The sequence below is a fragment of the Xiphophorus maculatus genome, chromosome 6, assembly GCF_002775205.1.
Source record: "Xiphophorus maculatus strain JP 163 A chromosome 6, X_maculatus-5.0-male, whole genome shotgun sequence".
Classification (NCBI taxonomy): Eukaryota; Metazoa; Chordata; class Actinopteri; order Cyprinodontiformes; family Poeciliidae; genus Xiphophorus; species Xiphophorus maculatus.
In genome coordinates, this window is record NC_036448.1 from 20,408,970 (window position 1) to 20,435,538 (window position 26,569).

The 26,569-nt window shown below is 37.5% G+C and overlaps 2 protein-coding genes across 2 annotated transcripts; both read left to right on the forward strand.

Moving 5' to 3' along the window:
* Positions 1-1,916: 1,916 nt before the first annotated feature.
* samd7 (sterile alpha motif domain containing 7) lies at positions 1,917-11,834 on the forward strand. Its single transcript, XM_014474881.2, has 9 exons — positions 1,917-2,077; positions 6,621-6,757; positions 6,927-7,050; positions 7,998-8,122; positions 8,215-8,296; positions 9,159-9,835; positions 9,921-10,036; positions 10,664-10,774; positions 11,287-11,834. Exons 2-9 carry the CDS (start codon positions 6,655-6,657, stop codon positions 11,554-11,556), a joined length of 1,608 nt encoding a protein of 535 aa, XP_014330367.1. The 5' UTR covers positions 1,917-2,077; positions 6,621-6,654; the 3' UTR covers positions 11,557-11,834.
* Positions 11,835-12,795: 961 nt separating this feature from the next.
* On the forward strand, positions 12,796-26,056 carry sec62 (SEC62 homolog, preprotein translocation factor). Its single transcript, XM_023334952.1, has 8 exons — positions 12,796-12,864; positions 17,732-17,840; positions 19,999-20,104; positions 20,277-20,466; positions 21,122-21,217; positions 21,292-21,352; positions 21,428-21,547; positions 23,106-26,056. The coding sequence occupies exons 1-8, from the start codon at positions 12,829-12,831 to the stop codon at positions 23,636-23,638; spliced, it is 1,251 nt and encodes a 416-aa protein (XP_023190720.1). The 5' UTR covers positions 12,796-12,828; the 3' UTR covers positions 23,639-26,056.
* Positions 26,057-26,569: the final 513 nt, after the last annotated feature.

The window sequence follows — 26,569 nt, forward strand, 5'->3', positions numbered from 1 at the left end:
TCAAAGAAACTCGTCATCTTTTGAGTCAATCATCTATCACCACGTTGCTCTTTGGGGATTAAACTGTTGTTGCTAAGATACCATTGTAATCTTTATAACTTGTTGTACATTTAACTGAAGAAATGTAAATGAGTTTACTTTTCTTAAAAATCTGATTTTGAATTGTTTCTTTGTTAAACATCAGATTATACCGTTGAATTTAGTGCTGTGATGATTAATAGATCTGCCTTATGTGGTTTATTGTCTTATTATTTTTTTAGCGAAACAAAAACTTTTGCAAACAGTCAATTTCACTGATTGAAAGTACAGATATAAATTACTTGGGCTTTTTTCCAAAAGCCTAAAGTTACAAAAAGTCTGGCACATTAATAAAGACATAAGGGTAAAATGAATTATCCGTTGTTTTTATGCCAATTCCAAAGCAAACACCACTTTACACCAAAAGTACAAAATAAGTTGTAATAAAGCATTTTCTCTCTAAGCTCTTCTGTTTTTGCATTTCTGCCACGTTTCAGATCATAAAGCTAATTTTAAGATCTGACCAAGATACCCAGAGTAAATACAAAATGCTGTTTCCTCATTAGGATTTTATTTTTTTGAGGGAATAAACTTTCCAAATCAGTCTGGTCTTGTATGAGGAAGTAATTGACAACAAACATAATAAAGTCTTTGAGTGTTTTATGTCATTGTAGAGGAATTTTGTGGAACTCTTCTCTGCAGAATTGTGCAATTCAGCCAAATTGGAGGATTTTTAAATATAAACAACCTTTTGATCAAGCAGATTTGGGTCTGGACTTTGAGAAGTCAACATTAATTTTTGACTCATTAATAGGTGGATTTGTTGGTGTGCTTTGAATTTGTGTATTGCTGAGTTGGAAAACCCAACAGGGCTGCTTAATTCTGATGCTGATTGCATAAAAATCCTAACTTAGGATTTTTTCTGGTTGAGAATAATACGTTCCATTGAGATATTGCACCCTACTTCATGCTGTCAGACAGGTTCTACAGTAATTTCCTGATGCTACACACCTCCCGGTAATTAGATGTTTGATTTAAAGTATTCTGAAATATGTTCTGGAAGCTTAAAATAATTGAAAATCTATTTGTACAACATTGTTGCACCAATAACAATAATATAACTTTTGATCAAATAGTGCATTCATTCTTAAAGGAGGCTCCATTGTCTGCAGATTGAACAGAGGGGATTCAGATTCAACCCCATGTTGCACCCTCTATCCCACCCCTCCGTATTGTTTCTGTTGTTTGGCTAATTTTCTTTGCTGCCCACCAACTGTGAACAACTAGCTCCTCACTAGGCATTAAAGAAAACATCATTCAAAGTGCAGACCCCTTCTTTAAGCTTGGTTAGCACAAACTGTCAGATTAGGAGGTCTGAGAGGATGATCCAGCCAACATTCAGTCGGATTTCTGCCAAATTACCACCAAGCATGTTTGGGTCAGCTCTTTTGCACCCTGGGGAGCACAATACTCCTGACACCCAAACTAGACATGTGTAAAAAATAAAAAAAACAGAGATTACAAGACTGATCAGTGGAGCTGTTGCAGTCTACAAACAGCAGCGTTCAGTTTCTCTGCATGGTGCCACTAAGCAGCGAAGGAGGGGGCTGGCCATTTTGCCACTGGAAAAGGAAGCTAAGCATTTAGGTGTCTTAACTGTGGCCTAAAGTGCTAACACGGGATTAGTGAGGTAAACGTTGAAAGAGGTTTAGCACTCCATCCTTAAGGACCAGTGCAGCTTCAGTAATTACACATCAGTTGCAAGGTGCAGCGGGTGGTTGGATGGGAGATCATAGTGATGTCAGGACAGGGAGGGCTTACCGCAGGAGATAAGGCCAGCTAATGGAGATGAAATGAATCGGTATTTAAAAGGTCTCTCTTAGTTAAGGCACTTTGCTGGCAGCAGATTGTGCTCACTCCGCTGCCCAGTTGGATGCTGAAGGAGAGACAGACTAGAGACGAGCTCTTATCGGTTTGAAATTACGTTCAGGTCGTATTTTTGTTTTTTCTTTTCACCTGAATTGCAGCAACAACACCTGCAAGCTCTGCCAAGGTAAAGGTAAGTCATTAAAAATGTTTTTTTTTATTGCGCAGGTTTTCTTTCAGTTTTTTTTTACTCTTTTACTGCAACATATGCTACATAAACATAACCTTATGGGTTGATAAAAATTTACCAAGCACATAACAAGAAATGTATTTTTTTCTTTTTGTTAAAATTCCATGTGAGAAGCGAGATTGCATCAGCAAGAAGCTTTATACAACCAACTAATACTGTTGTAATTATTCTACTAATAAGTACTAAAAAGCCTCAGTTAATCAAATACAGTAATTAGTTCAGCTTCTTCACATGGCGTCAGTAATAATCTGAAGGAAAAAGAAATAAAACAGGTTAAGCTAGCATTTTATTATGGGAAATTGTTTCTGACGATGATATTCACGATGCACAAAAGTCTCAAGAAATGCAATCAGCTTCATGCAACTGCCACCTGTGTGTGTTGGGGGATTAGGAAGGACTAGACATCGCTTCTGTCTTGTCTGATATGACCTCCTCAGGACTCCATCTAAGTTGTCAGCAATTTTTCTCTTTAATTCATTCTTGTAATGAGATTAACCAGGCAACTGCAAATCCGAGGAGTCCAATCCCCGGATTTGGCAGCTGTGGTGTGGCCTCTGCTCGCTGAAGGAAATACGGCAGAGGTGGTTGTTTTATTTTTCTATGCAGCTCACCTTTCGTGACAGTTTCACTCGCACAAAACTACAAGATGCTTAAAATGTGCATGTAAGATTTGCTTACCTAAGGAAAGTGAGCTGAGGAGGTGAGATGAAGTTCAAAGGTTCACTGGAGAATTCAAACAGCGATATGCTGCAAGTTGGAGCTTGTGTTTTGCCTGTAATGTATTTGCATTTCAGTCAGTATATCCAATTTTTTAAAAGTATAGAGAGGAAAACTGATGAAAAAATGCCAATAAAACAACCCTCATTGAACTTTGCTTCCTCTCTTAGCTTTTGCTTTTATAATAATTAATTTTCTGAAGCTTATGCTTGTGTTTTACTGTAGCTACAATTGTTGGGTTGGTTCTTTTACACATATTTGGGTTATTGTGCCGGAACAGTTTTGTTCTCTTAGGATAGAATGAATCTTTTATTTGCTACGTAAGGTTACTTATGTTCAACATTTACTCTTTTAACCCAAAGATTTGCTCATAAAGTTAATAGGGACAGTCAGTATTAGAAAAATCACTTGATCACTAAAGCTAATGCTAGCTTTATTAACTACCAATGAATACAGCTAGAATTAGCATTTACATGTTGACCAAAGGATTGTTCATAAGGTCAATATAAAAATTAAGTATTAGAAATGATCAAAAATTAGCTTTGATTTTATGCAGCAGTTATTCTCTTACGTTAACATCAGCTTTTTTTTTAGCGCCAATCTATGCTAGCACTAGTTCAACATTTAAACTTTGACCAAAAAAATTGCTCAGTCAAAGTAAAATGAAGAACTTAAATTAAAAATATGTTTATTAATCTTATGCAGCATTGCTGTAGTCATTTCAGAGGATTCATTTTCAGCTAACATTAACCTTTTAGTTCCAAAAGTAGTTTGTGGCTCTACAACCAGTGATGTTAGCAAGGCTACAAACGTTGGACCACTTTGTTCATTAAAGAGTAATCTAACAAGTTGCTATTTCAAATCCAGTAGTCAGACTACAGTTACTTATCGAAATTCCTTTGCGTTACTATTTTATTTTGTAGTTAAATTTTATTTCCTCTAGTAACCGCCGTTTCTATGCGACAGTTATCAGCAGCGACAGAAACATAAACAATGGAGGGAAGGGGGAGATGCGCGTTTTGTTGCTGGAAAAACAGGAAGTATTTTGAGTTTCGCTCGCCAAGTCCGATTATTATAAGCAGCTTTGGGCTTGTTTTTTTCTAAAGTCGCTTGCGGATTTAATGAGTCGCGGGTTGCGCTTTTTGGGCTTGGAAATAAGCAGAGACATAAACCCCAGAATTTGTCTCGACATCCAGTTAGTTTTAGTCAGACTCTCCCTGTCCATCATTTTCCAGATGATCCGTCCCGCTGTGTTTTGTTAATGTTAAGTTAATATATTATCTGTGAATGACGTCGAGCTTCGCGTTGCGCTCCAGAAAACTGCAAACATCGAGACTAATACGAACAGCGCAATAAACGTGAAAACAGCCACGAATGAACATGTCCGTAAAGTTGTGCAACTAAATGCCATTATAATTATTAATATTAAGATAAGTGTCACAAATCTGTGCAGGACATCTGAATTGTGGAGCGGCAGAAGGAAAACGCAGGGCCGTAACGCACAACCTGGACACCGAGGCGGGGTTGAGGGGGTAAAATCCTATTTATAGTTTTCCAGACAATACTGGAACACACAAATTACTAAAGTTTTTTGGGGGGTTTTGTATTGTTGTAACCATTAAACAATCTCCCCTTAAGGTCAACCATATTAGTGGAGACACATTGTTGATGTTAATATTATAAAAAAAAACTTGCAATTAAGTTTTGGCAAAGATCAATGTAATTTTCACAGCGTTGTTGTTAGCAGCTTCTGAAAGTAACTAAAGAAGTTACTTTTAATGTAACTTAGTTACTTACCAAATCAAGTAATCAGTAATCTAAATAAAGTTACTTTTTCAAGGAATAATCAGTAATCCGATTAAAGTTACTTTTTCAAAGTAACTATGCCATCACTGGTCATGGGTTCAATCCCCATACTGGCCAACTGAAACATAAAGGCTTTCAGAAAATCAACACTTCAAAATAAAAAAGACTGGAAAATAAAATCAACATAAAAAAAAGGCTGGAAAATATACCTTTGCGCATGTTGATTTTGAAAAACATTAGAATATGAGCACTTTTCAAGATCATGTAAGTTTTTCTTAAAATTAATGAAAACTCATCGTTATGTATGGTAGGTTAGCTCAGGTGGTCAGAGTGTGGAAACAGGAAACATAAAGTCTTTTATAGCTTTTTTTCTATTCAAAACAAACTGAACAACTTTTCACCATTAGAAATTTAGATTTTTGTAGACTTTCTTTACTCAGATGAAGCTACACATTTCACAAGTCTTAAATACTGTGTGTGTAAACCTTGGGGAACATTTTTTTTAAATCCTTTCCATTGATTTGCTGATGTTAGTGGTTGTGACACGGATAAGGAAGGCGCTAGATGTGGCATGTGTTCGCGCCACATAGCTCCACATAAACCGATTGCTTCCCCAGATTTATCCCCAAGGTGTTTTTGGGACATCCTGGGAGCTAATGGAGACTAATAGGCTTAGCACTTAGAGGTGTATTGTCCGGGATGCTTACTGGCAAGGTTTGCTAAGGGTAAAACTCTAAACGTGCGGATTACCTCTAACACATCCCTTTAAAGTGCTGTATAGCCAGGACTTAGCTAATAGGATCCTGGGGGTTGCAGGGGCCTGGGAAGGTGGGGATGGGGGAGTGGGACGGGCCAGGAAGGTCAGCAGATGTAGGCAGCAGACTGTTGCAGGACTAACAGAGGGATTACAGCCCTCAGATTACACGGCTTTCAGAGGGAACTTGAGGGACTGTGGATAACGCATGATGCCTTGGGGCATTTTTTCATGGCAGCATTTGTCTGGAAGAAACTGGACATCAAAATAAAAGTGCACAGTTAACACTGAAAAACATAAATCATGGCCAACTTTAATCAACCTAAGAGGATTCATTTAAAGGGGTGGCCAGAGACATTCATGTTTGCAGCTGCAGGTTGTCCCTTAATTAGCAGAACTGGATTACTGAGTCATTTACAGTATCATAATTTGTAATGGGATTTGGGCAATACGGGGAGGCTAATTTATTTTTTCCAAGCTGCAAATTAATGCTTGTCTCAGTGTGTGCTAGACTTGAATCGTGACTAAATGTCCTTACAAGGATAGAAAAAGAAGACAAAATCATCAGCAAAAGAGCAAATTTGCTGGCCTTTGCACAGGGAGAGGATTTGGATTTACAGATTAATTTTGTGATGAAGGTTACAGCCAAGGTGGATTTAAGATTGTTATTAGTTGAGTTTGAAAGGTGAGATTAAGGGTAAGAGGTTAATGTGGTGGATGACATCTCCAAGGGGAGCTCTAGAAAAGATCAAATTTAATGTAAGGAAACGTGTATGTATATATATATATATATATATATATATATATATAGTTTTTGAAAATTATGACTGAAAATTATGTCACAGAACTTAGTAACTGCAGCAAACACGATTCAGATATTTGCTTTCATTGTTATTAAATGTTACTTTTTATTCATTTTGATAACAAACATTAGAAATTATTATTCAATAAAGTATTAAATGATTATCTAAGTTTCTATTCATTTCGATGCAGGCCCCCTTTAAAAAAAAGAGAGATATCTGCTGCCCTCTAGCGACAAAAAGAAGATACTACAAGAAATCCAAGCAAGGAAAATGTACTCAATAAAATCCAAACTCAAAACATTTTAAAATAATTACTAATGAGTTCAACTTCATATGTTAAGCAGCAAATCATATTATATTAAGCCTAATATCTGAGAAAATCCTGTTAAATTCTGTTTATGAGCAGGATTCCTGTGGCGGTTGACGGTGGTGTGTTTGTGATGACCCCCCGGGAGCAGCTGAGGAAGATGACGGCGCTGGGCGAACAGGGGACTCTGGATGAGAAGCACTGGTACCGGCTGGTCAACGGCATGTCAGCTGGAGGTGAGGATCCAGCTCTTCATCCAAATCCAGCTTTTAGACTCAATATGTGGTGAATTTGGCAGACAGCGCCTGGAAGCTGTGGAGCATTTACAGTCAGAGCATGTTACAGTTTCCTGTCCTGTCAGACTGATCTCAATGGCCTGTGCTGCTATTTTCTCTGCTCTTGTAGAACTGAGGCAAAGACAGGAGCTGATAATGAGGAACCAGATGGCCATGGCGCCGCAGATCCTCGCTCAGGGCCAGCAGAGGCTGCAGGGGGTCCCGGCGCAGTTCGAACCTCGATTTATGGAGAGGTCTGTGTCTGAATTCAATTAAGTCTTCCTGCACCCAAGAGTTTTAAGCAGACATTTTAAACTTTTCGGAAATATCTATCTTAGTACATTTTAATAGTACAAAATTTTCAATTTAGCAGTTTTGTAATTTAAATATCTAATGAAAATTTGTTTTATTCATCAGATGAAGGATGCGGATTAAATGAATTTTGAATTTAGAATAAATAGAAAAGTTATCCTACATCAGATATTTATAAAATGTGATGTTATATTTGTCTTTGGATGCACTAAACTAATTCTATTTATTTGGACTGAGGGCAGAAATTGTTTTTTGGACTGTAACAATCCAGAATAGATCATGCTAAAAAGTAAAAAAATAAGCAACAAAATTCAACATGGAAATGTAAAATAAGCCACAAGAGTGTCAAGAGTCCTTTCCAAAAATGATCAACAATGGAGAGATGAATCTTATTCAACAACAAAAATAGCTTTACTGCAGTCCAGTTCATGAATATGTAAGTCTGGGGCTTTGAAATCCTTTTAAGAAATTAAACTAAGTACTAAAAATGACAATGAGAAAGCACATACATTTTAGAAATGTTGCAAAAGATGAAAAACAGGATTTGAAATTAAATAAAAGCTAAATGTACATTGGCTGTTTACACTGATTTTGTTAAGAGTCGAGGCTCTTGACCCTCCTACAATTTTATTTTGTGGGTCAGAAGCTGGAAAATTTGTGAACTTCTGGTTTAGAGGGTAAGAAAGTGGGAGTGACCTATTAGCATAATTTTAAGCACCTCTGAAACCTGAAAACAGGTTAAAATTAAAAGAACTTAAAGGATTTTCCAGCACTATGGAACTGACTGGAGCTGGAAAAATTAGATTTTCAACTAGTTTGATTTTTCAACAAGTTGTTCCACTACAAGTTATAGTGAGCTGCCTGACATCTCATCCTTTGACCTCATCAGGGAGTTGGTTCCTCCCACAGAGATGGTAACATCCGAGGCAAGGCAGATGCACATGGGGCCTCACCTCGGCCCACCTCTTCCACCTCATGCCAACGTCCTACCTGGCAGAACCTTCCCGGGACCAGGTGAGCGCAGTCTCCCACCTGAGAGGATTTCAACCTTTGGTGTTAGGATTTAACAGGATGTTCTCCATTTTTCCCATCTTCCTCCTTTTCAGCTGGCTACGGCTACCTGCCCTCGGAGCCAATGGAAACGGTTGCCCGGCGACAGGAGCTCATACACAAGCAAAACATAGCAAGGTAGAGCATGCAGGACATCATCACCACACTGCGAAAATTCAAAATCGTATCAACTGTGTTTTGGTCTAGTTAGTGCAAATATCTTAGTACACTTGAAATAAGACAAATAACTTACAATTAACATTTTAGCAAGATATAAAAGCCTGTTTTAAGTAAATGATTCCTTAATATTCATATAAAAAGTACTATAATGCAGAAACACAACATCTTGCCAATTATTTTTGGTATCTTATTACACTTGAAATAAGACAAAACAGACTTACAACTAACTTTTCATCTAGAAATAGGAGCTTGTAAATAATTAGGTCATATTGTTATAAGTTAAACAATCTTTCAGTGGACCAAGACATTTTCCCCTTATTACAAGTTAAAATGTTTTGTTCCACTGGCAAATTCTTTCACTTATAACTAGTACTTTTTTAGTCAATATTAATTAGGGAGTTATTGATTTAAAGACAGCTTGTCAATCATGCTGAAAAGTTACTTTGGTTTGTCTTATTTCAAGTGTACCAAAATATCTGCAGTAGAAACCAGACCAGATTTAGTTTCACTGGCAGATTATTTCACTTACAATAAGACATTCTTCCCATGTTCGAAGTGAAATAATGTGACAGTGGTAATAGAGCTTTTCCATCAATATTGAGGAATTATTGAGTTAAAACAAGCTCTGATATCTTGCTGAAACATTACTTGTAAGTTAGTTCTGTATTATTTCAAGTGTAATAAGATATTAGCACTTCAGACTCAATCAAATACATTCAGGATGATTTTGTGTAGGGGGATCACATCCTGCTAAATTCTCTCAGCGACAGAAAGTTTGTTCCTACATTTCCACCAAATGTTTGTGCTGACTTACCTTCAGGATGGAGATGAATGCCATCCTGCACCAGAAGGAGCTGGAGAACGCTCACCAAAAAGGGCTGATGGGGATGGAGAATCCTATGTCGTACCATTCCAACCCCATGCTCTTCAGAGGCCGCCAGCGCATGCCGGACGGCCACGACGTCTTCGTCCACCGTCCTTCCCTGGATGAGCTGCACTCCAACAGCATACTCATGTCGGCCAGCCCCTACCCCCCCATCAGCTCGCTGCACAGGGAGAGAGGGCGGAGGGCCGGGCGGAGGCCCGCCGTCCACAAGAGCACGGAGAACCAGGCGGCCAACCTGAAGGGCCAAACTGAAGACAAAAGTGTAGAGCAGAGTCCAGAGGCCACATCTGGAGAGGAGAAAGAGCTGGAAGTGAAGGGGGATGTGGGAGAAGAGTGTGGCACGAATAAAACACACCACCAGACGAAAACAGACTCTGAGCTGGCCACAGGAAGCAGGAAGAGCTACAAAGAGGGAGAGGCCGGGCTGCGTAAAACCTGCGCCGCAGCCCAGGACGGTTGTTCAGATATGACCAACGGGGCTTCCAATGATAAAGAAATACCCGGTCAGTGTTCTGCTTTCCAGGAAAAATTCATTTACCCTTCCACTGGCGCAGCTCTCACAGGGATGCCTTACGTCTTCCCTGTCCCAGGAAACGGCTTCCTTCCAACTGGTGAGTCTGTAAAAGCAGTATGAGAATTACAGCTTCATTTAAAAGTATGAGATGATTTAATTAACCTGTCCCTTCTGCTTTCCAGGTCCACCAAATCTCTTTCTGAACGGCGAGGAAGTACCAGAGGACATAAGGAAGTGGACGGTGAACGACGTCTACAACTTCATCAGCAGTATACCAACATGTTCAGAATACGCTCAGGTTAGTCATGAGAACCATCTCTATCATGTTTCCTCTCTGTTTCTTTTCTTTGTGCTATAGAGCTGTACTATTACAAAATTATGTTTTCCACATATTTGCTAAAACTCTCATTGTGTCGTGTGAAACAAGTAATCTGTGAAAAAATCTAGCTTTTCCATCTCCTCCCAGTGCTACCATTGCCATCTGAAGAAATGCAACCAAAAACAACCAATCAGAGCCAGGAGGAAGGTCTTAGTGCTGTCAATCAACCTTGTGTATGCTGCTCAATGAGCTAATGACGGAGAAACAACTTGCCATTCCAGAAAAACTGTTTGGTGGCCATATAAACTAGCTTGAGCATTCATGGCAGACTGAGCTGTAGTGAATCAGATGTGTAGCAGAAAGCAAGGGGAGGGTGTGAGCAGTGTGTACACTAGAGTGATTAACCACACTAAGACCCTCCTTCTGTGGTCCTGTAGATGACATCAGGACCACAATGAGAAAGCAGAGGAGCCTGATCTTTTCACAGATTATCTGTCTCATGTTACACTGTCACGACAAAGTGACAGTTTCAGCAAATATGTAAAAACATGTTTTCTATAAATGTTACAAACTGCAGCTTTAATTCTTCTGAAATTATTTCTCCAGACGTTTAAGGACCACATGATTGATGGAGAAACACTGCCGCTTCTTTCAGAGGAGCACCTCCTGGACACGCTAGGGCTCAAACTAGGACCGGCTCTGAAAATACGATCACAGGTACACAGACCTGAAGTTAAAATTCAGGGTTTAAAAAACTGGCAATTTTTTGCCACATAAATTACATTGTCATCTACATAACTATAGATAATAAACAACAAAAACTAAACTAGACCCATGAATACAAAAATTTCCTGTAAAAGAACACAAAAACATACAAACCAAGAAATTAAGTCAAGAAATGGCTATAAAAAAGTAACTGTTCATTTAAAAATTTCCATATCTGTTAGTTTAAAATTATTGGAACAGTGACATGAATGCAGGTTCATCTGGGTACTACACACACTGAGGAGGATTTTAAGGAACATAAAAAAAAATCTCATTGCTCACTACAGTAACGAATGAAATCTTGGTTTAAAAATGTGCAACCCATTTTGATGGAGTACTTGTCTCTAAACCAGAACAGCAGAACCTTAAACTTAGAAAATGAGGAAAAGTTAAGCTGATTATTGCCATCATCATAGGCAGCTTTCTGTATCTAACCTACATCTACTTTGCTTGCATGTCTGCAGGTCTCCAGAAGAATGGGCAGCATGATGTACATGCTGAACCTGCCTCTCTCCGGCGCCGCTCTGCAGGCCGCCTCCGAAAAGCCAGGGGACCGCTCACCAGAAATGGGCTCCCCTGTGAACTGCAACAGCGAGGATATGGTGGCGAGCCCGAGAGACCCAGAGGTCATCAAATCCACTGAACATCTTCATGAGGCGGAAAACAGTTCCCCTCCTTCAGCCAGCAGTGAAATGGCCCGATCTCTGCAGACACCAGGGACAAATATGAACTGAACCAGCTTCAGGCCCAAAGAACTGTTCTTTTGTTTACATCATGAGTTAGTGTTAACGATGGTATTTTCTGTTCAATATGCCCATACATGTACATAGTAAAAGTATATACATATTTGCGTTATGAAGCGATACAATATTCTTCTCTTTCAATTTTATACATTATAGTTTCTGATTGTAGGTTTTAATTATTTTTCTAAGCTGCTGATTCTCTTTGTTTATTCAGCTGAGCTAAGAACAATTATATGTTCTGCAAAAAACACCAAATCTATCCAAAAAAGTATTTTTGGTCTACTGTAGTTTCAAGTACAAATATCTTAGCAAAATTAAAATAAGATAAAACTAACTATCTGCCTGTGGAACTAGTACTTTTTAAAAAATCAATATTCAAGACTTATTGTTAATTATTATTAAAAGAAACTATTATGCATTGCTTAAAATTTACTTTTGGGTTAGTTTTGTCTGATTTCAAGCATACTTTGATATTTGCACAAGAAAATAGACAAAAATACTTGGAAAGGTTTTGTGTTTTTTCAGTGTGGGAAACATTTAACAATATAATAACTGCTTATTTTTTTATTTTGCATCTACTGTTTGATACTTTTTTGCATTTATTTGATTAAAAATAACGTTTTTTTCTACAAATTAATATGCAGTAGAATCTCTCTCTATATATATGTGTGTGTCAAGATAAAGTATTTAATGCATACAGTAGAATCACATCTCACACACAATGTTACATGCATCACTGCAATTAGTCCCATCCAAACGAATCTGCTGTAATCTCCTGTAATTATATTGGAGAGAAGTCAAAATGGCAAAAGAAACAGCGTCACCCAGAGGCGGAAATACGGCACTTGAGTTTCATATTTTGTAAATCTATACTAAAATAATAATTTAAAAAATAATTCGATTAATTAACAAATTATTTTTAATGTGGAATGTCTTGTTTCTTATGAAAAAATAAATACTACAATATGCACGGAACATATTTTAAACATATAAACATAAAAAGTACAATTTCTCATCACCCTCATTTTAAACAAATCAAAAAATGAACTCGTACTTCAATGTCTTATTTTGCAATTTACTGAGCGGACCACAATTAATTGAAATCGCTTAACTTTGACCATTAAAACTAAAGGTAAAACTAAAGGTAATATATCCCATCGTTACTTTATGGGAGCTAAGAGTTGTGAATGCAAAGCTCTGTTTTCTCGCTGCCGATGAGTCTCGCGAGACTTTACACACGGGGTAGCTGAGTTGGAGAGGATCATGGCGGAGCGCAGGAGGCACAAGAAGCGGATCCAGGTAACATCACTTCATTCGTGATGAAACGTTGCTTCCGCCGGTTGGTACACTGCAAATAAAATTCGGGGTCGGTTTGTACGGCTAGCTGTCAAATTTTACCCCCAACGGCAGCATTTTATGACGCAAGAGTCGTTAAATAACTGAGAGCAATTGAAGCTGTAAGTGGCTAACGGTTGCTATCGTTAGCAGGGCACCGAAAATAAATGTCAGTTTTTACTACGCTTTTTCTAGTGTGCGACCTGTAGCACTCCTACGTGTTTCCCCCGCCATTGAGAGACGTTTCTCCGCTTTCTGTCTTGCTCATCCTTGCAGTCGGTTTTCATTCTCATCGAGCCTGAAGTGGTTATAAATGTTTTCTGGCTAAGCTGCGTCAGCTCTAAGCACTGTTGACATAACGTGGGGCAATTTAATTAGTGAGCTGACACAATACGTTTCTTTATAGGTCCAGGAAGATGAATTGTAGACCCTCTTTGAGCACCTTGAAGACAAAAACTATATGGACAGAGTACCTACAGGCTTCATTAACTTCGTCCTCACTAGAATACAGCGTGCAGTTCACTTCTATTCATTTGAATTATAGTAAATTTAAAAAAAAATAGGACGAAGATGAAATATTGCTAGAAAATTCCCAGAATTCGTTCTTCTCAATGCTAACCTAGAAAACAAGATGGATGCCTGGCAGCTTGTAAATGTTTAGGTTGATCTCTAATACAATGTTTGTATTTACCTCAGTAATGAAGACCATACCATACCAACTTTATTTATAAAGCACTTTAAAACAGCCACAGCTGATACAAAGTGCTGTACATCAAAACACGACATAACAATAAAAAAGCATAAAATAAAAACTTACAGTTTAAAAACAAAAAACATACAATTTAAAACTAGATCCCGCTAGCGTTGAAAGCCAAATAAAATAGATGGGTTTTAAGACGAGCTTTAAAAAGGAAGGAATCTTGCCTCAAACAAACATAACTACATGCATAAGTATGCTGTTTCGATTTTATCCATTTGTTTCAAGGTGATTCATACCTTTTTAGCAATTAAAATGAGCCTTTACTGTCTTGGAAAAGTATTTTTACAACCTGAACTTCACACACTGAAATCACTTTGGGATTAGATGTGATAGACCAGGGATTGTCTGTCTTCTCGATTCACTTAAAATTTGTCTACAGCAGGGGTCTCAAACTCCAGTCCTCGAGGGCCCCAGACCTACGGGTTTTAGATGTGCCACAGGTACAAACCACTGGAATGAAATGGCTTAATTACCACCTCCTTGTGTAGATCAGTTTTCCGGAGCCTTAATGACCTAATTATTCTATTCAGGTGTGGTGCAGCAGAGGCACATCTAAAAGTTGCAGGACTGCGGCCCTCGAGGACTGGAGTTTGAGACCCCTGGTCTACAGCATCAAAAAATACATTTATTAACATGCACTAAATTAAATGTATCTTTTATTTCGAAAGGGAACTAAATTAAACGAGAAGTTTTAATTTTTTCTTTAATAAAGTGAATTGTCTAACTTTTCCAAAGGGGAAAAACAACAAACATATTTAGCAAAATAAGGCCATTTGACTGAGCCTTCCTCATAAATATCAAAAATATAATAGGCAACCCACTTAATAATATAAACAGCTTATTTTGAAACTAATAAAAACGCCTTGTGTAATTGTTGTGCTTCCATTGTAGATATTCGGTGCAGATATTGCACAAAAACACAAAGAAAAACTGCAAAAAACACCCGTTATTAATGTCATTATAATTAAAAAACATTCCTTACAGTACGTGTTTTCTACGAGCCACGTGTTGAAACCATGTCTAAAATGAACATTATTTAAATAGGGTATATTACTTATTTCAATAGGTAAATTAAAACAAGTACTCTAGAATTGATTAGGGATTTAAAATAAGTACAAAGCTAAAACATCATTGCATTCCACGTGCTCAGATACAAGTTAGATTTAAAGTACATTCATATATAATATATTACTAAATGTCACTTTGGTTATTGTAAAATTAAATTATTTGTGACTTTCTTTAGCAAGAACCATCCTCTTGGTCTTGTGATGCTTTTTGTTCACTAATGTTCTCTAACAAACTTCACAGAATGGCTTGATTAATACTGAGGTTGCTTTAAATACAGGTGGGCTTTCTTTACTAACTAGGTCCCACCTAAATGTGGTAGATTTTATTTAGAGGTATTACAGTAAAAGAGGAAAAATAAACTTTCTGGCCATGCTGAACTGTTGTAAAAACCATGTATTGTTTTCCTTCCACTTAACTACTACTGTGTTGGTCTATCACAAAAAATCCCAGTACAATATAATTAAGCAGCGTTTCCCAACTCTGCTTGTCCTCAAGGCACGATGACCTGCATGTTTTATATGTTCCTCTGCTTCAACACGCCACATTCATATGATTTCAATTCAGCAAAACCCTGTTAATCAGCCATCAATTGAAATCATGTGTGCTGAAGCAGGGGAATTCCTAAAACATGCAGGGCAGTGTGACTTGAGAACAGGGGTTGAAAAACACTGGATTAAAGGATGGGGTTGTAAGGTACGATGTGAAAAATGTCATAAAAACTTAGGAAAGCACTGTAGGTTACAGTGTGGTACTCCATAATAACTATAATGCAGCACTGAGCATGCAGTTAACATTGTAAATGTGCAGACTGAGACCACAAAGCGACTATGACGTTGAATCAGCATTTCCTTAGAACAGCTGTATCATTCAGACCTGCTTATTTGAGAGGAGATTATTCTCCTGTGATCAACCCAGGTAGGTCCTCGGTCACACAAACCAACAAAGAGATTCCTTATTCCTGCCAGGTGCAACTGATCTGTCTCAGTTGGCTACTTCTCCAAACAAAGGGGTGTTTATAAGCGCGGTTGTTCCTCCTGGTGGGGATCAAAGCCAGCTGGACTGAACGAAGCAGCACAGAATCTCTAGATTGATTCTGCCTTTTTTTTTTTTTGCCTTTGCTGCCATGTTGCTCAGCGCTGCAACCAGCAGAACAGACGACACAGATGTTGAATGAGGAGTGTGTGTCGTAGGAGGCCAGTATATTGTGTTGCTGTTGTCGCTACATCATCAATATGTGTGGAATTGCAATTGAAAAGGATTATTTGGATGTGATATTTGGTTGACTCCTCTACTATTTTAATTGTCATTCATTAAAAAAATGTTTTCCAATAACATTTGTTCATTTAGACGGACTTTCAATGTCCCTAGTTGGTATATATTAATGACCAAAATACTAAAGGGGAACAGTGTGGACGCTGTGATGACGGAAACGAGAGAAATCATGCAACCCCAGTAGTCAGAAATTGCTGCGTTGACTAATTACTGTCAGATTTTTATAATAAATCATATTTTTATGTTTAGTGTTTACAACTTCTTGTCTGTTGATCAAAAAACTGGTTTCTGAAAATTACAGAGATGAACAAATTGAACCTTCAATACCAATTTGTACAGATTACCTTGTGAAGGGAAATCATAATGAAGATGTAAGATCAGCATTTGTCAAGTATTATTTATTTTAGGAGCTTAACAAATGTCACACCGTGTGTAGAGAAAACAATATGTCTGAAAGAAAGATAAATTAGATACAAAAGATAAAATGTTATTGGATGCAACATTTAAAGCGTCTTCGGCATCTTCTATTAGTTTCCAACATTCCAACTCCTCCATGCCACATGGATGTTTCTAGCTTTATAGGAAAAAAGAGTAACTTTCCTGCTTTGTTTAGCCTTCCCGTTAGCTACTGAAAGTCTGTCTCTCTCACAGCTGAATTGAAATACAGATGTTTCTAAATACTGTTTTCTTTTAGGTAGCTTCTCAGACCTCCGCGCTTTCTCTGACCTCAAATTAAAAATGGCAACTTTTAGTTTTCTTCTTGCACCATTAGCACCCAAAGTAATCTCAGCAACACTATGCAGCCAATTTCCCTTTCCATCTCAAAAAATTACATTTGCTTAAGAACAAACTTATGACACAGCAATGCAGAATTAGCAAAGCAGGTGTTTTATTTTCTCTCAACGGATGCTAGAAGACGCTGGTTTTCCCTCATCACTTACCCTCTCATGGGAGATGAGTAATAAGCTGTTAGAAACTTTATATACTGGTGCAGAACAGGTCTAAAAATGAATAGATGTGTAAATGTTTGGTTGTAGGCAGTCAGTTCAGCCACGCAGGCAGCATTTCATACAGACCTCCAGATCTGCACCAACATTTTGATTGATTTCTAATGTCTGTTCACCAGGAATCAGGTAGACTCTTAATATTTCCACGGAAATGACCATAATAAAAACGGTTCCAAGAGAACCTAAACAAAATCTCCATTAATGTTCTGAATTTTAATAAGAAAACCGGGCTCTGTGAGGGCCACTCCAGAACTTTCAAAAGGTTTTTAGACCAACTTTCAGCTATCCATCTATCCAGTTTCTTTACATTATTCTTCCAAATTCCAACATTTTGCATAGAAAAAAAAGCATAGGAGGGGTAATACTTTTGGCTTTGTCATTTTTTTTAGTTTCCTCGTAGCAATTCATTACATTAATGAATATACTGACCAAATTTGTGGAGATTTTCTTTTTTCTTTCGGAAGAAGTACAAATACGACTGATTTTTATTATGGTTATATTAAAGGTTTTTTGTGATTTATTTCTGATCTTAATGCTGCAAGATGTTGGACTCTTCCATCCCTCTTTAAAATACCAGATTTCATGTTATTAACTGTAATTTTTGCAGGTTAATTTTATGTTTCATACATTGTCTAGTTGTACCCAGTGAGATTTCTTTTATTTTAATAATAGGATCATAATAAACATCGTTGTGTCTGACTCTTTGTGCCGTTTCTCTCTGCAGGAGGTGAGCGAGCCCACCAAGGAGGAGAAGGCGGTGGCCAAGTACCTTCGGTTTAATTGCCCCACCAAGTCCACCAACATGATGGGTCACCGAGTCGACTACTTCATTGGTTAGTGCTCAGCTTAACAAACATGAGGAAGACATAATGCTTGGTAGTTTTTGTTTGACATTTTTCTGCCTCAGAGGGTTTATATTTTCTGTATTTTGTGGCACAGCTGATCCCATTTGCCAGTTCTTAGAAATGCTGTGAACTATTAAGCTGCCAGAATAACTTGTGAATGCTGAAGCATTGCTGTTGGCATTTATTTGTAGATGTAGATCTGCACCAAAAACCTTCACATCAAAGTTTTTGGTGCAGTAGGGGTGAGCACTTATCCTATTTATTGTTATAAATTTCTTATCACAATAACAATTTTAATTTATTGTTGTCAATAAATTCCAATTAGTGATGTTTAAAGCTCCCCATAACCGTCTTTACTATCTGGATTGATAGTTTGACTGTTTTCTCTTATGTTCGTTAGATAAATCCATCAATAAATATTTATACATTTGAAAATAAAGTGAATCTGTCCAATCTAATGAAACAAATCACACTTGTTTGTGTGACTGGTGTCCAAAAGAAGTGCGTTGCAAATAGGAACATTTTTCAAGAGCTGTAATTGCTGTGACACACAGTCACAGTCATACAGTTATCTAAAAAAGAAGTACTAAGTAGCAGTTATTGTCAGTTTTACAGTTGCTACAAAATATTATGATAAAACTGTAAGTCCGTATCACCCACTCCTACTGCTCAGAAATGTACAAAGAAATATTTAACTCCAGTAAAGCAGGGAATAAATGATTCATCCCAATAGAAATATGTTTTAAATAGATTTGTATGCTCATAGTTTCATCTCAGTGTGCAGCTAATAAGTGTTTGTTCTGTATTTCAATCTAAATGTGGACAAACATGGATAAAATCAGGATGTTGTCAAGTTGGTTGCAGCATAAGACAGTGAGGTGATAATAGCAGCCATTCCTTCCAGCTCAGTTATTGTTCAGGGTTTAATTGTCTGTGGCAGCAGGCAACTGTCTGCACAGACCAGACTCTCATAAACTCACTGCAGGTTTGTTAACTGGAGTCTTGGGTCTAAATGGCCGTTTTGGTCTAATTTTGAATTTACCCTTATATTTTCACCATAAAAACTATTTACCTTACCTTGTTTGGTATCATTATTTTCAGAACATCCTAAACTTTGTGATTTTACAGTGTTTGTTTCATTTTGACAAAATTTATTATCACATTGGAGCAAAAAACACACACAGAAACATGACGTCATGCCCGCCACAGGGCGGGCGTCGACCTCAAAAGGTTAACTGAAGCCAAGAAGAGATAAAGACGATACCTGACACCAGCGTGGAGACGGAGGAGGAACAGCAACCTTAAACACATTTATCCAGAACTTCAACGGCGTAACTTAGAGCAAATTCATGCGTTAAAATGGCACAGTCAAAGTCCAGATCTAAATCCTATTAAGAACCTGTTAAATTGACGTGAAGGTTTTTTTCCAGATAATCTGATGTTGAGCTGTCTGATCAACATCACTGTATTAGGGCTGAAACCGTTAATCACCATGAATGTATTATTGAGATAATTATCCACTGATTTAGTAATCAGATTTGAAAGAAAAATCATTTGCTAAAAGAACAACATTCTCAGAACAGTAATTAAGACAAAACTGTACAAAAAAATTTGCATTTAAGGCAAAAAATCCTTTTGTACATAAATATGTTCTACTCAAAATTCCTCAAGTGGCGCAGGTTTAGATTCATCTAGTTCAAATTCTGTGAACAAAAAAAATCCCATATTAAGCAGCTTCTACTGTGCAATTATTAATCTGTTAATCTGTTAATAATCAACAGATCAACCCTAAACTGTATTAATGTTAATAAAATAATAAGAGCTGAGCTTTTTACATGTTAGAAGTATTTGTCTAGCTGCAGATTCATGTTTTGCAACAAATAATTAAGCAATCACTAAAGGAATGCTATTACTGCACTTTAGGCAATAAAATGTTTATTTTCTTATTTTGAGCATAAATTAAATTGTTTATTTGCATCTTTTAATGTATTTCTGCTATTGTGTAAAACAGGCTTAAGTAAAAAAAAATCTGCAGAATGTGGCCATTTTTTAAATGAAAATAATCAATAGATTAATCATTAACTGAAATAATCATTAGCTGCAGATTGACTACAGATGTGACGTTTTACTGTTTCTCTGCGTTTAGCCTCCAAGGCCGTGGACTGCCTGCTGGACTCCAAATGGGCCAAAGCCAAGAAGGGAGAGGAGGCGCTGTTCACCACCAGGGAGTCAGTGGTAGATTACTGCAACAGGTCCGTAAGCACTTCCAACTTCAGGGTGGATCACTGAGTTTAGCAGTTTTTAGTTTCCAAAGCCACTGTTTCTTTACATTTACAAATATGTTTATTTTATTTTGAAAATGGAAGACTTTAAGCAGTAAATATCACGTATATTTACTGCTTTTAATATGCTGCTTGTTTGCAGACTCTTAAAGAAGCAATTCTTCCACCGAGCTCTTAAGGTGATGAAGAAGAAGCCAGAGAAAGATGCTAAGAAAGAGAAGGAGAAAGAGAAAATCAAGAGTGACAGCAGCAAAGAGGAGGAGAAAAAAGGGAAGAAGGAGAAAGAGAAGAAGAAAGAGTCTGAAGTTGCTGAAATCAAGAAAGAGAAAAGTGTAAGTGACTTAGAAAAACTCTAGAAATGGACAGTAATTCTAGGTTTTCTGCAGCTGCATCTTCATTACTTACAGCCAAGCATCATTTTGAGTCTGTCTAAAGCAAACACTTCCCCTTACAGATCCACTGGCACAAAATAATATTTGTTCTCAGTTACCTTTATTCTGAGCTGATCGACCTCAAAACAGTCAGTGAGTCGATATTTACCCAGCTGTGAGTTCAAACTTTAAATCTTCGAGGGGAAAACTTTTTTACCTCTTCGGCTTTGTAAAGAAACATTTAGCGACGTCCTAAATATGCAGGTTGGATCATTTATTACAATCCTGCATTTTCCCTAAGAAAGACACGGTGGCATCTGTGACTGGAAAAACTACAAACCCCACAACTAATTAGGAGCGAGCGATATGATGAAAATGTATCAGTTTTATCAGTATTTCCTTACATAAAGTTCTCGCTCTTAACGAAAGAAAACATGATGTGCGGAAGCTTTGTGTGAATCATATTTGATTCAGTTTAAACAATTTTGATAACTTGTCTAAAACAGAATTTCCATTTAAGAATTATGTTACTATGACTTACAATTTATTTTAATTTCAAAAAGAAACCGCCACAATGAGGGTTGTGATTATAAAACAGACTTTTTGTTAACGTTAGGATGAAAGCCCAGGGAGCCCAAAGAAGAAGAAAGAAGTGAAGAAGAAGTTTAAACTGGAGCCTCATGAGGATCAACTGTTCCTGGATGGGAATGAGGTGGGAACCTCTGCATTTTTAAAAAGTTGTTCCTTCAGGGAGTGAAAAACGTAACACACGTCTCTTTGCTGCAGGTGTACGTGTGGATTTACGACCCGGTTCATTTCAAAACGTTTGCGATGGGTTTGATCCTCGGTAAGTCAGGCCTGGAACCGAAAGGTTACTGCAAATGGAGGGATCGCCTCACCTTTTTCTTCTTCTTCTTCTCAGTTATTGCAGTGATTGCAGCCACTCTGTTCCCGCTGTGGCCTGCAGAAATGCGTGTTGGAGTTTACTATCTGAGTGTTGCAGCTGGCTGCTTTGTGGCCAGCATCCTGCTTCTAGCAGTTGGTGAGTAGAACTGTTAAAGTAAAATATGTTACAGTTTCACTGTGTTTCTCCATTCAGTCACAATAATGTTTTAAAAATACATTCATATGATGTTTGACTCAAAAACAGCTTTCGATAGCGATTACTAAATGTTGGCTCCAACCTAGACCTCCAACTCTGAAGCTTCTTGTGAATATTATAAACCTGATCCACGATATGGAAATGTTGACTTTTACAATACGGCTCAAGAAGGAGAAAGGAGAGAAACTCTGGGAAAAATGGGATCATTTTATTGCCAAAGTTGTGTAACAGATGATGTCTGTGACTCCACATCACTCGGACAGACACCTGGGAGTTTTCCTTGTTACTTTCCATTTGTGATTTTAAACAGTGAAACGTCTGTAACATTGTAATGCCCATCAGTGTGAATTTATACCACCTGCCCTAGCCCTCATGTTCGATTGTATGTCATTGTATGTTTAAAAATTGAATAAAAATAAAGTTTAAAAAAAAAAAAAAAAAAAAAAACAGCTTTCGATGCATTAAATATTGATACCTCATGGAGAACCATTTAATTCCAAATTAAGAGAATAAATACTGTTTGTAATAAATAACTACTAAATATGTAATTAGACAAATTAATAGCTCAATAAAATAAAAATAAAATTATGATAAAAAAATATCTGGAGCTTATTTTGTTAATAATAGTTAATTATTTCTCTATGTATTTTTTTTTACTTATTTTAAGATTTATTTATGCACTTCAACATTTATTTTGGGATTTATATATTATTTATTTATTTACACCAAAAAAACCTTTTTATGTGGCCCTCCAGACTATTTATGTAGCTACATAAATAGAACCTTAGAGTTAACAGTTGGGTGCTTGATTGTTATTTTCTAAATCAAATCAAATCAGTTTTTATCTTTTTCCTGCCAAATTACATCCATCAGTCCATCCAGTTTTTCCACAGTTGAGGAATTTCACATAAACTTAACAGATCCCTGTAAATTTTTCACACTAATGCATCTTTGTAAATGTTCTTCAAAAATGTCCTAATCCATTTAAGTGATGCTAACTCCCACCAGCAGGCGGCAGTATTTCTTACTTGTACTACAGCCTTACTTGATGCCAAGTTATCGATGTGGCAAGTAACAAAAAAAATCACATCTACCGTCATACATAAGTGCAAATTTTAATTAATAATAGTATTTAATTTTAAGCAGTACTTATTAAATGCAGAGGCGGGTATTTATTAACATTTTAACAGCTTGTTAATGGGTTTTATCGATACATTCTGGCACAACTGTCCCTTTGACAACATTTATAATCTTGATACTCCCCAAAATGACGATGAGTTTGACGTCCTGCTCTAAGGAGGTTTACGCAACTGATTCTTTATTTAGTAAAGGTGGTGGAATATGAATGCATGCCACACTTTTCAGATCTTTTTTTATTAAGAATATTGAGAAAGAATGTACTCAGGCTATTTAAAAAAGAAAAAAACGACATTTATCAAAGTTTTATGGTGCGCTGTGAGAAAATGGCTACCTATCCAGTCGTTCCTTCTCTCCTCAGCTCGCTGCATCCTCTTCCTGATTATCTGGCTGGTGACCGGCGGACGCCATCACTTCTGGTTCCTGCCCAACCTGACCGCAGACGTGGGCTTCATCGACTCGTTCAGGCCGCTCTACACGCACGAATACAAAGGGCCGCGAAGCAGCGGCAAGAAGGGCTCCGATAAGACTGACGAGAAGGACGGCGCCGCCTCCCTCAAGGCGCAGAAGTCCGACAGCGACGAGAAGTCGGACAGCGAGAAGAAGGACGCCGACGACGAGGAAGAGGACGAAGACGAGGAGAGCAAAGAGGCGAAGGGAGACGCAACGGAAGACCGCCACTCGGATACGGACAGCGACCGCCGGGAGGACGAAGGCTCGCAGCACAGCAACGGAAACGACTTTGAAATGATCACCAGGGAGGAGCTGGAGCAGCACACAGAGGAGGAAGAGGAGGAGGAGGAAGAAAACGAGGAAGAAGGAGAGGAGGAAGACGAGGAGACGCACGAGAGGAAAGAGGGTAGCGAGAGTAAAGTCCAGACTGCTGAGACATAAACTTCCTGTTCCATCACTCTCGTTTCCTCCCTCCCTCCCTGCTGTGATCCCAGGACCTGCTCGTCCGGCCTCTCTGGCAGCACAGAGGCTCCGTCTCATGTTGTTGAGATCTTCCTTCCACTAAACAGAACCGGGAAAGACACATCGCTCACAGTTTACGGCCATGATGATGGGAAAAATGTTTAAAAAAAACAAAAAAGAAGAAGAAGAAGCCTTACGGTGGAAATGATTCCTTTCCAATTAAATGTTATTTATGTTAAAATGAAACTGCTGTTTGCCTGAGGAACCTACCAGTCCAAAACACCGCCTGCCAGGGTCTGGGCATCATTTGGAGAACAAGAGGTCCGATCTGGATGATGGTGGGAAGTCGTGTTTGACCGGTCAGGAAGTGCCAAACTTCCTGACCGGTCATCTGGTGAGTCCGGTAGATTCCTCAGGCAGAAGGACGATCGTTGTGCCAGCTGTTCATCCTGAGCTCAGCCAGTCGGACCAAATCCACAAAACCACAGAGGCAGATTAGTGCGGGTCTCTGCAGATTCATCTCAATTCATTAATTTATTCACTAATTCAATTCAGAGAGGAAAACTTTGTGTTACATAGATTCATTGCACATGTTCAGATATTGTACTTGTTTATTTTGATGATTATATCTTACAGCTAATAGCCACATCAGCAGGCCAGTCCTTTTCCTTCTTCTATCCTTGTGGCTTGTGCAGTTTTTGTCATCAGGGTACTTTTTTCTTCCACCTAACTTTCTCTTGAAGCACTAATTCTTGCTTCTCCACATCTCTTTTTTTTTGCTCCGTTTTAGTTCCACTCAACTTTCAATGAATTCATTTCATTCAAATCAGTTCCTTTTTATTTTATTACATTTTTTTCATTAGCTGTAAGTCTTAGTCACCATGTGGACAAAAATAAACTTTTGAAACATTTCACCGTGTAATAAATCTTAAGTTTCCCTTTTTGAACTGAAATACTTTTTAACTCTAATCGATTGAGATGCATCTGTTTTCTTTTTTTTTTTTTTTTTTTTAATCATCATAGTGCAGTTGCCCTCTCAGTGTAAAATATTTCTTCATGTAATTTATCTTTACAAGTACATTTAAGCTACTGGAGAAAGCTGGCATGCTAAATATTTTTTTACATTTTGTTAATACTGCAGAATTTGCTGGTAAATAAACTCTATGAGAGCTAAAGTTGGGATCAAAACCAGATCTAAAGTGAACTCTAGTGCCAAACACACCAAATAACTAAAGTGATGCACGATTAAACTCCAGTTCTGTTTTATTAAACCATTTATTTTGTAACTGCAGTGTCAAAAAGCACAGCACAAAGTTGTTAGCATGCAGGTATACAGAGAGGATTCTGGTCTCAATGAAACCGTTAAAACTGCGTTCACACCAGACTCACTCATAGGAGTCGTTTCTAGACTTGCACAACCAATCAGTGGGCTTATTTTTTGAGTCCAGATCCGCTCACTGATTGGCTGAGGTCCAGTCACTGAGGTCCAAGCTGTTCTTTCACTTTTCTTTGGGTTAGATGCTCTTTTTAGGCATAGCAAGGATTATATTTAAGTATAAAACAGAAATGTATCATTTATATATGGATTCTATTAATGTATCAGATATATGCATATAGTACTCAAAGTCTAAACCTATAAAACAACTTCTTTTCATTTGTTCTGTCATTGTTTTTATCTAAATCATAGAGAATAACTTTTAAAAGGTAGAATCTGGGAATCATTGGATTGCAGCATTATTACCATTATTATTTTTTATTAGATTTGCCGCTATGTCAAAGTGTGTGATGTGGTTGGTTGTGAGTTACCAGGTCTATTTTTCTCCCTCTAACAAAGAAACCTGAAGTTCCCTGTAACACAAACTGATTAAAAGGTTTAACATCAACAGAGCTTTCTGTATGTTGTCTAGTCTGTTTAGTTTTTTTTTTCCTTAACGTAGTCCTAACGAGGTGCTGCTTTCTGATTTTCTAATTTGCATGTCGTCCTGTTTATCATTCTGTTTCCATCCTTTTTTATAATTTTTCCTTTCTTTTTTTGTTTTAAAACGGGCAAAAGTGCATCTGTATGCGGAGATGCCAGCAGCTCAACTCTGATTCTTCACACAAAAACAAAACGATTCTCCCAGCTGTTCTTGACTGTTGCAAACTATCGGTCTGTTGTGTATCGTAGTATTACCCTATGCTGCTGCTTCTCGTCGCACATTTCCGGAGAAAACTCAACGAAAAATGTTTAAAAAAAAAAAAAAACTTCCACATTTTATCTCTGGTGTCTTTTTCTTTTTTTTACCACCGTGTCGATATCACTCTCAAGACTGTCTTCTAAGATATCGAAGTGTAATTTACTGAAATTGGATGTCTGGATTATATCTGTATGTTATTGCAATAAAAACCTAGAAAGCATCAAGAGAATATGTGTAGTTTCTGTGGGGAAAATGTCAGAGTTATAACAAAACTATTTGTCAGTTTAGGATGTAATACAAATATATCTTGGAAAATGTTATTTTGGTAATTTAGTTTGAAAGTGAAACTTAGATCCATTCATCGGTTTATTTTTGTTCATTTTCATTATTTATGAGTAATATAACAAATATTTACTCATTCAATGAGTTTCTATTCTTGCTTTCAGTTATGATTACTTTTTACTTCCACTTAACTTTCCATTCATGTACTTCCCTGTTGAAGTCCTGACACAAGCCAGAAAATCTGAAAAGTGAGAATATCAAATACCATAGTTTTTTATCATTTCTGATGACTCCTGTTCAGAAGTTGAATTTCCACAGCTGTAACCTGTGGATGCATTTATGTGGCAGCAGTTCAGGTACTTCTGCCTCCAGCTGTTTCTGAATCTGCAGAAAACTCTGGATCTTCGTCACTTATTCTTGCAAACATTTTCCTTCCACTCAACTTTCTGTG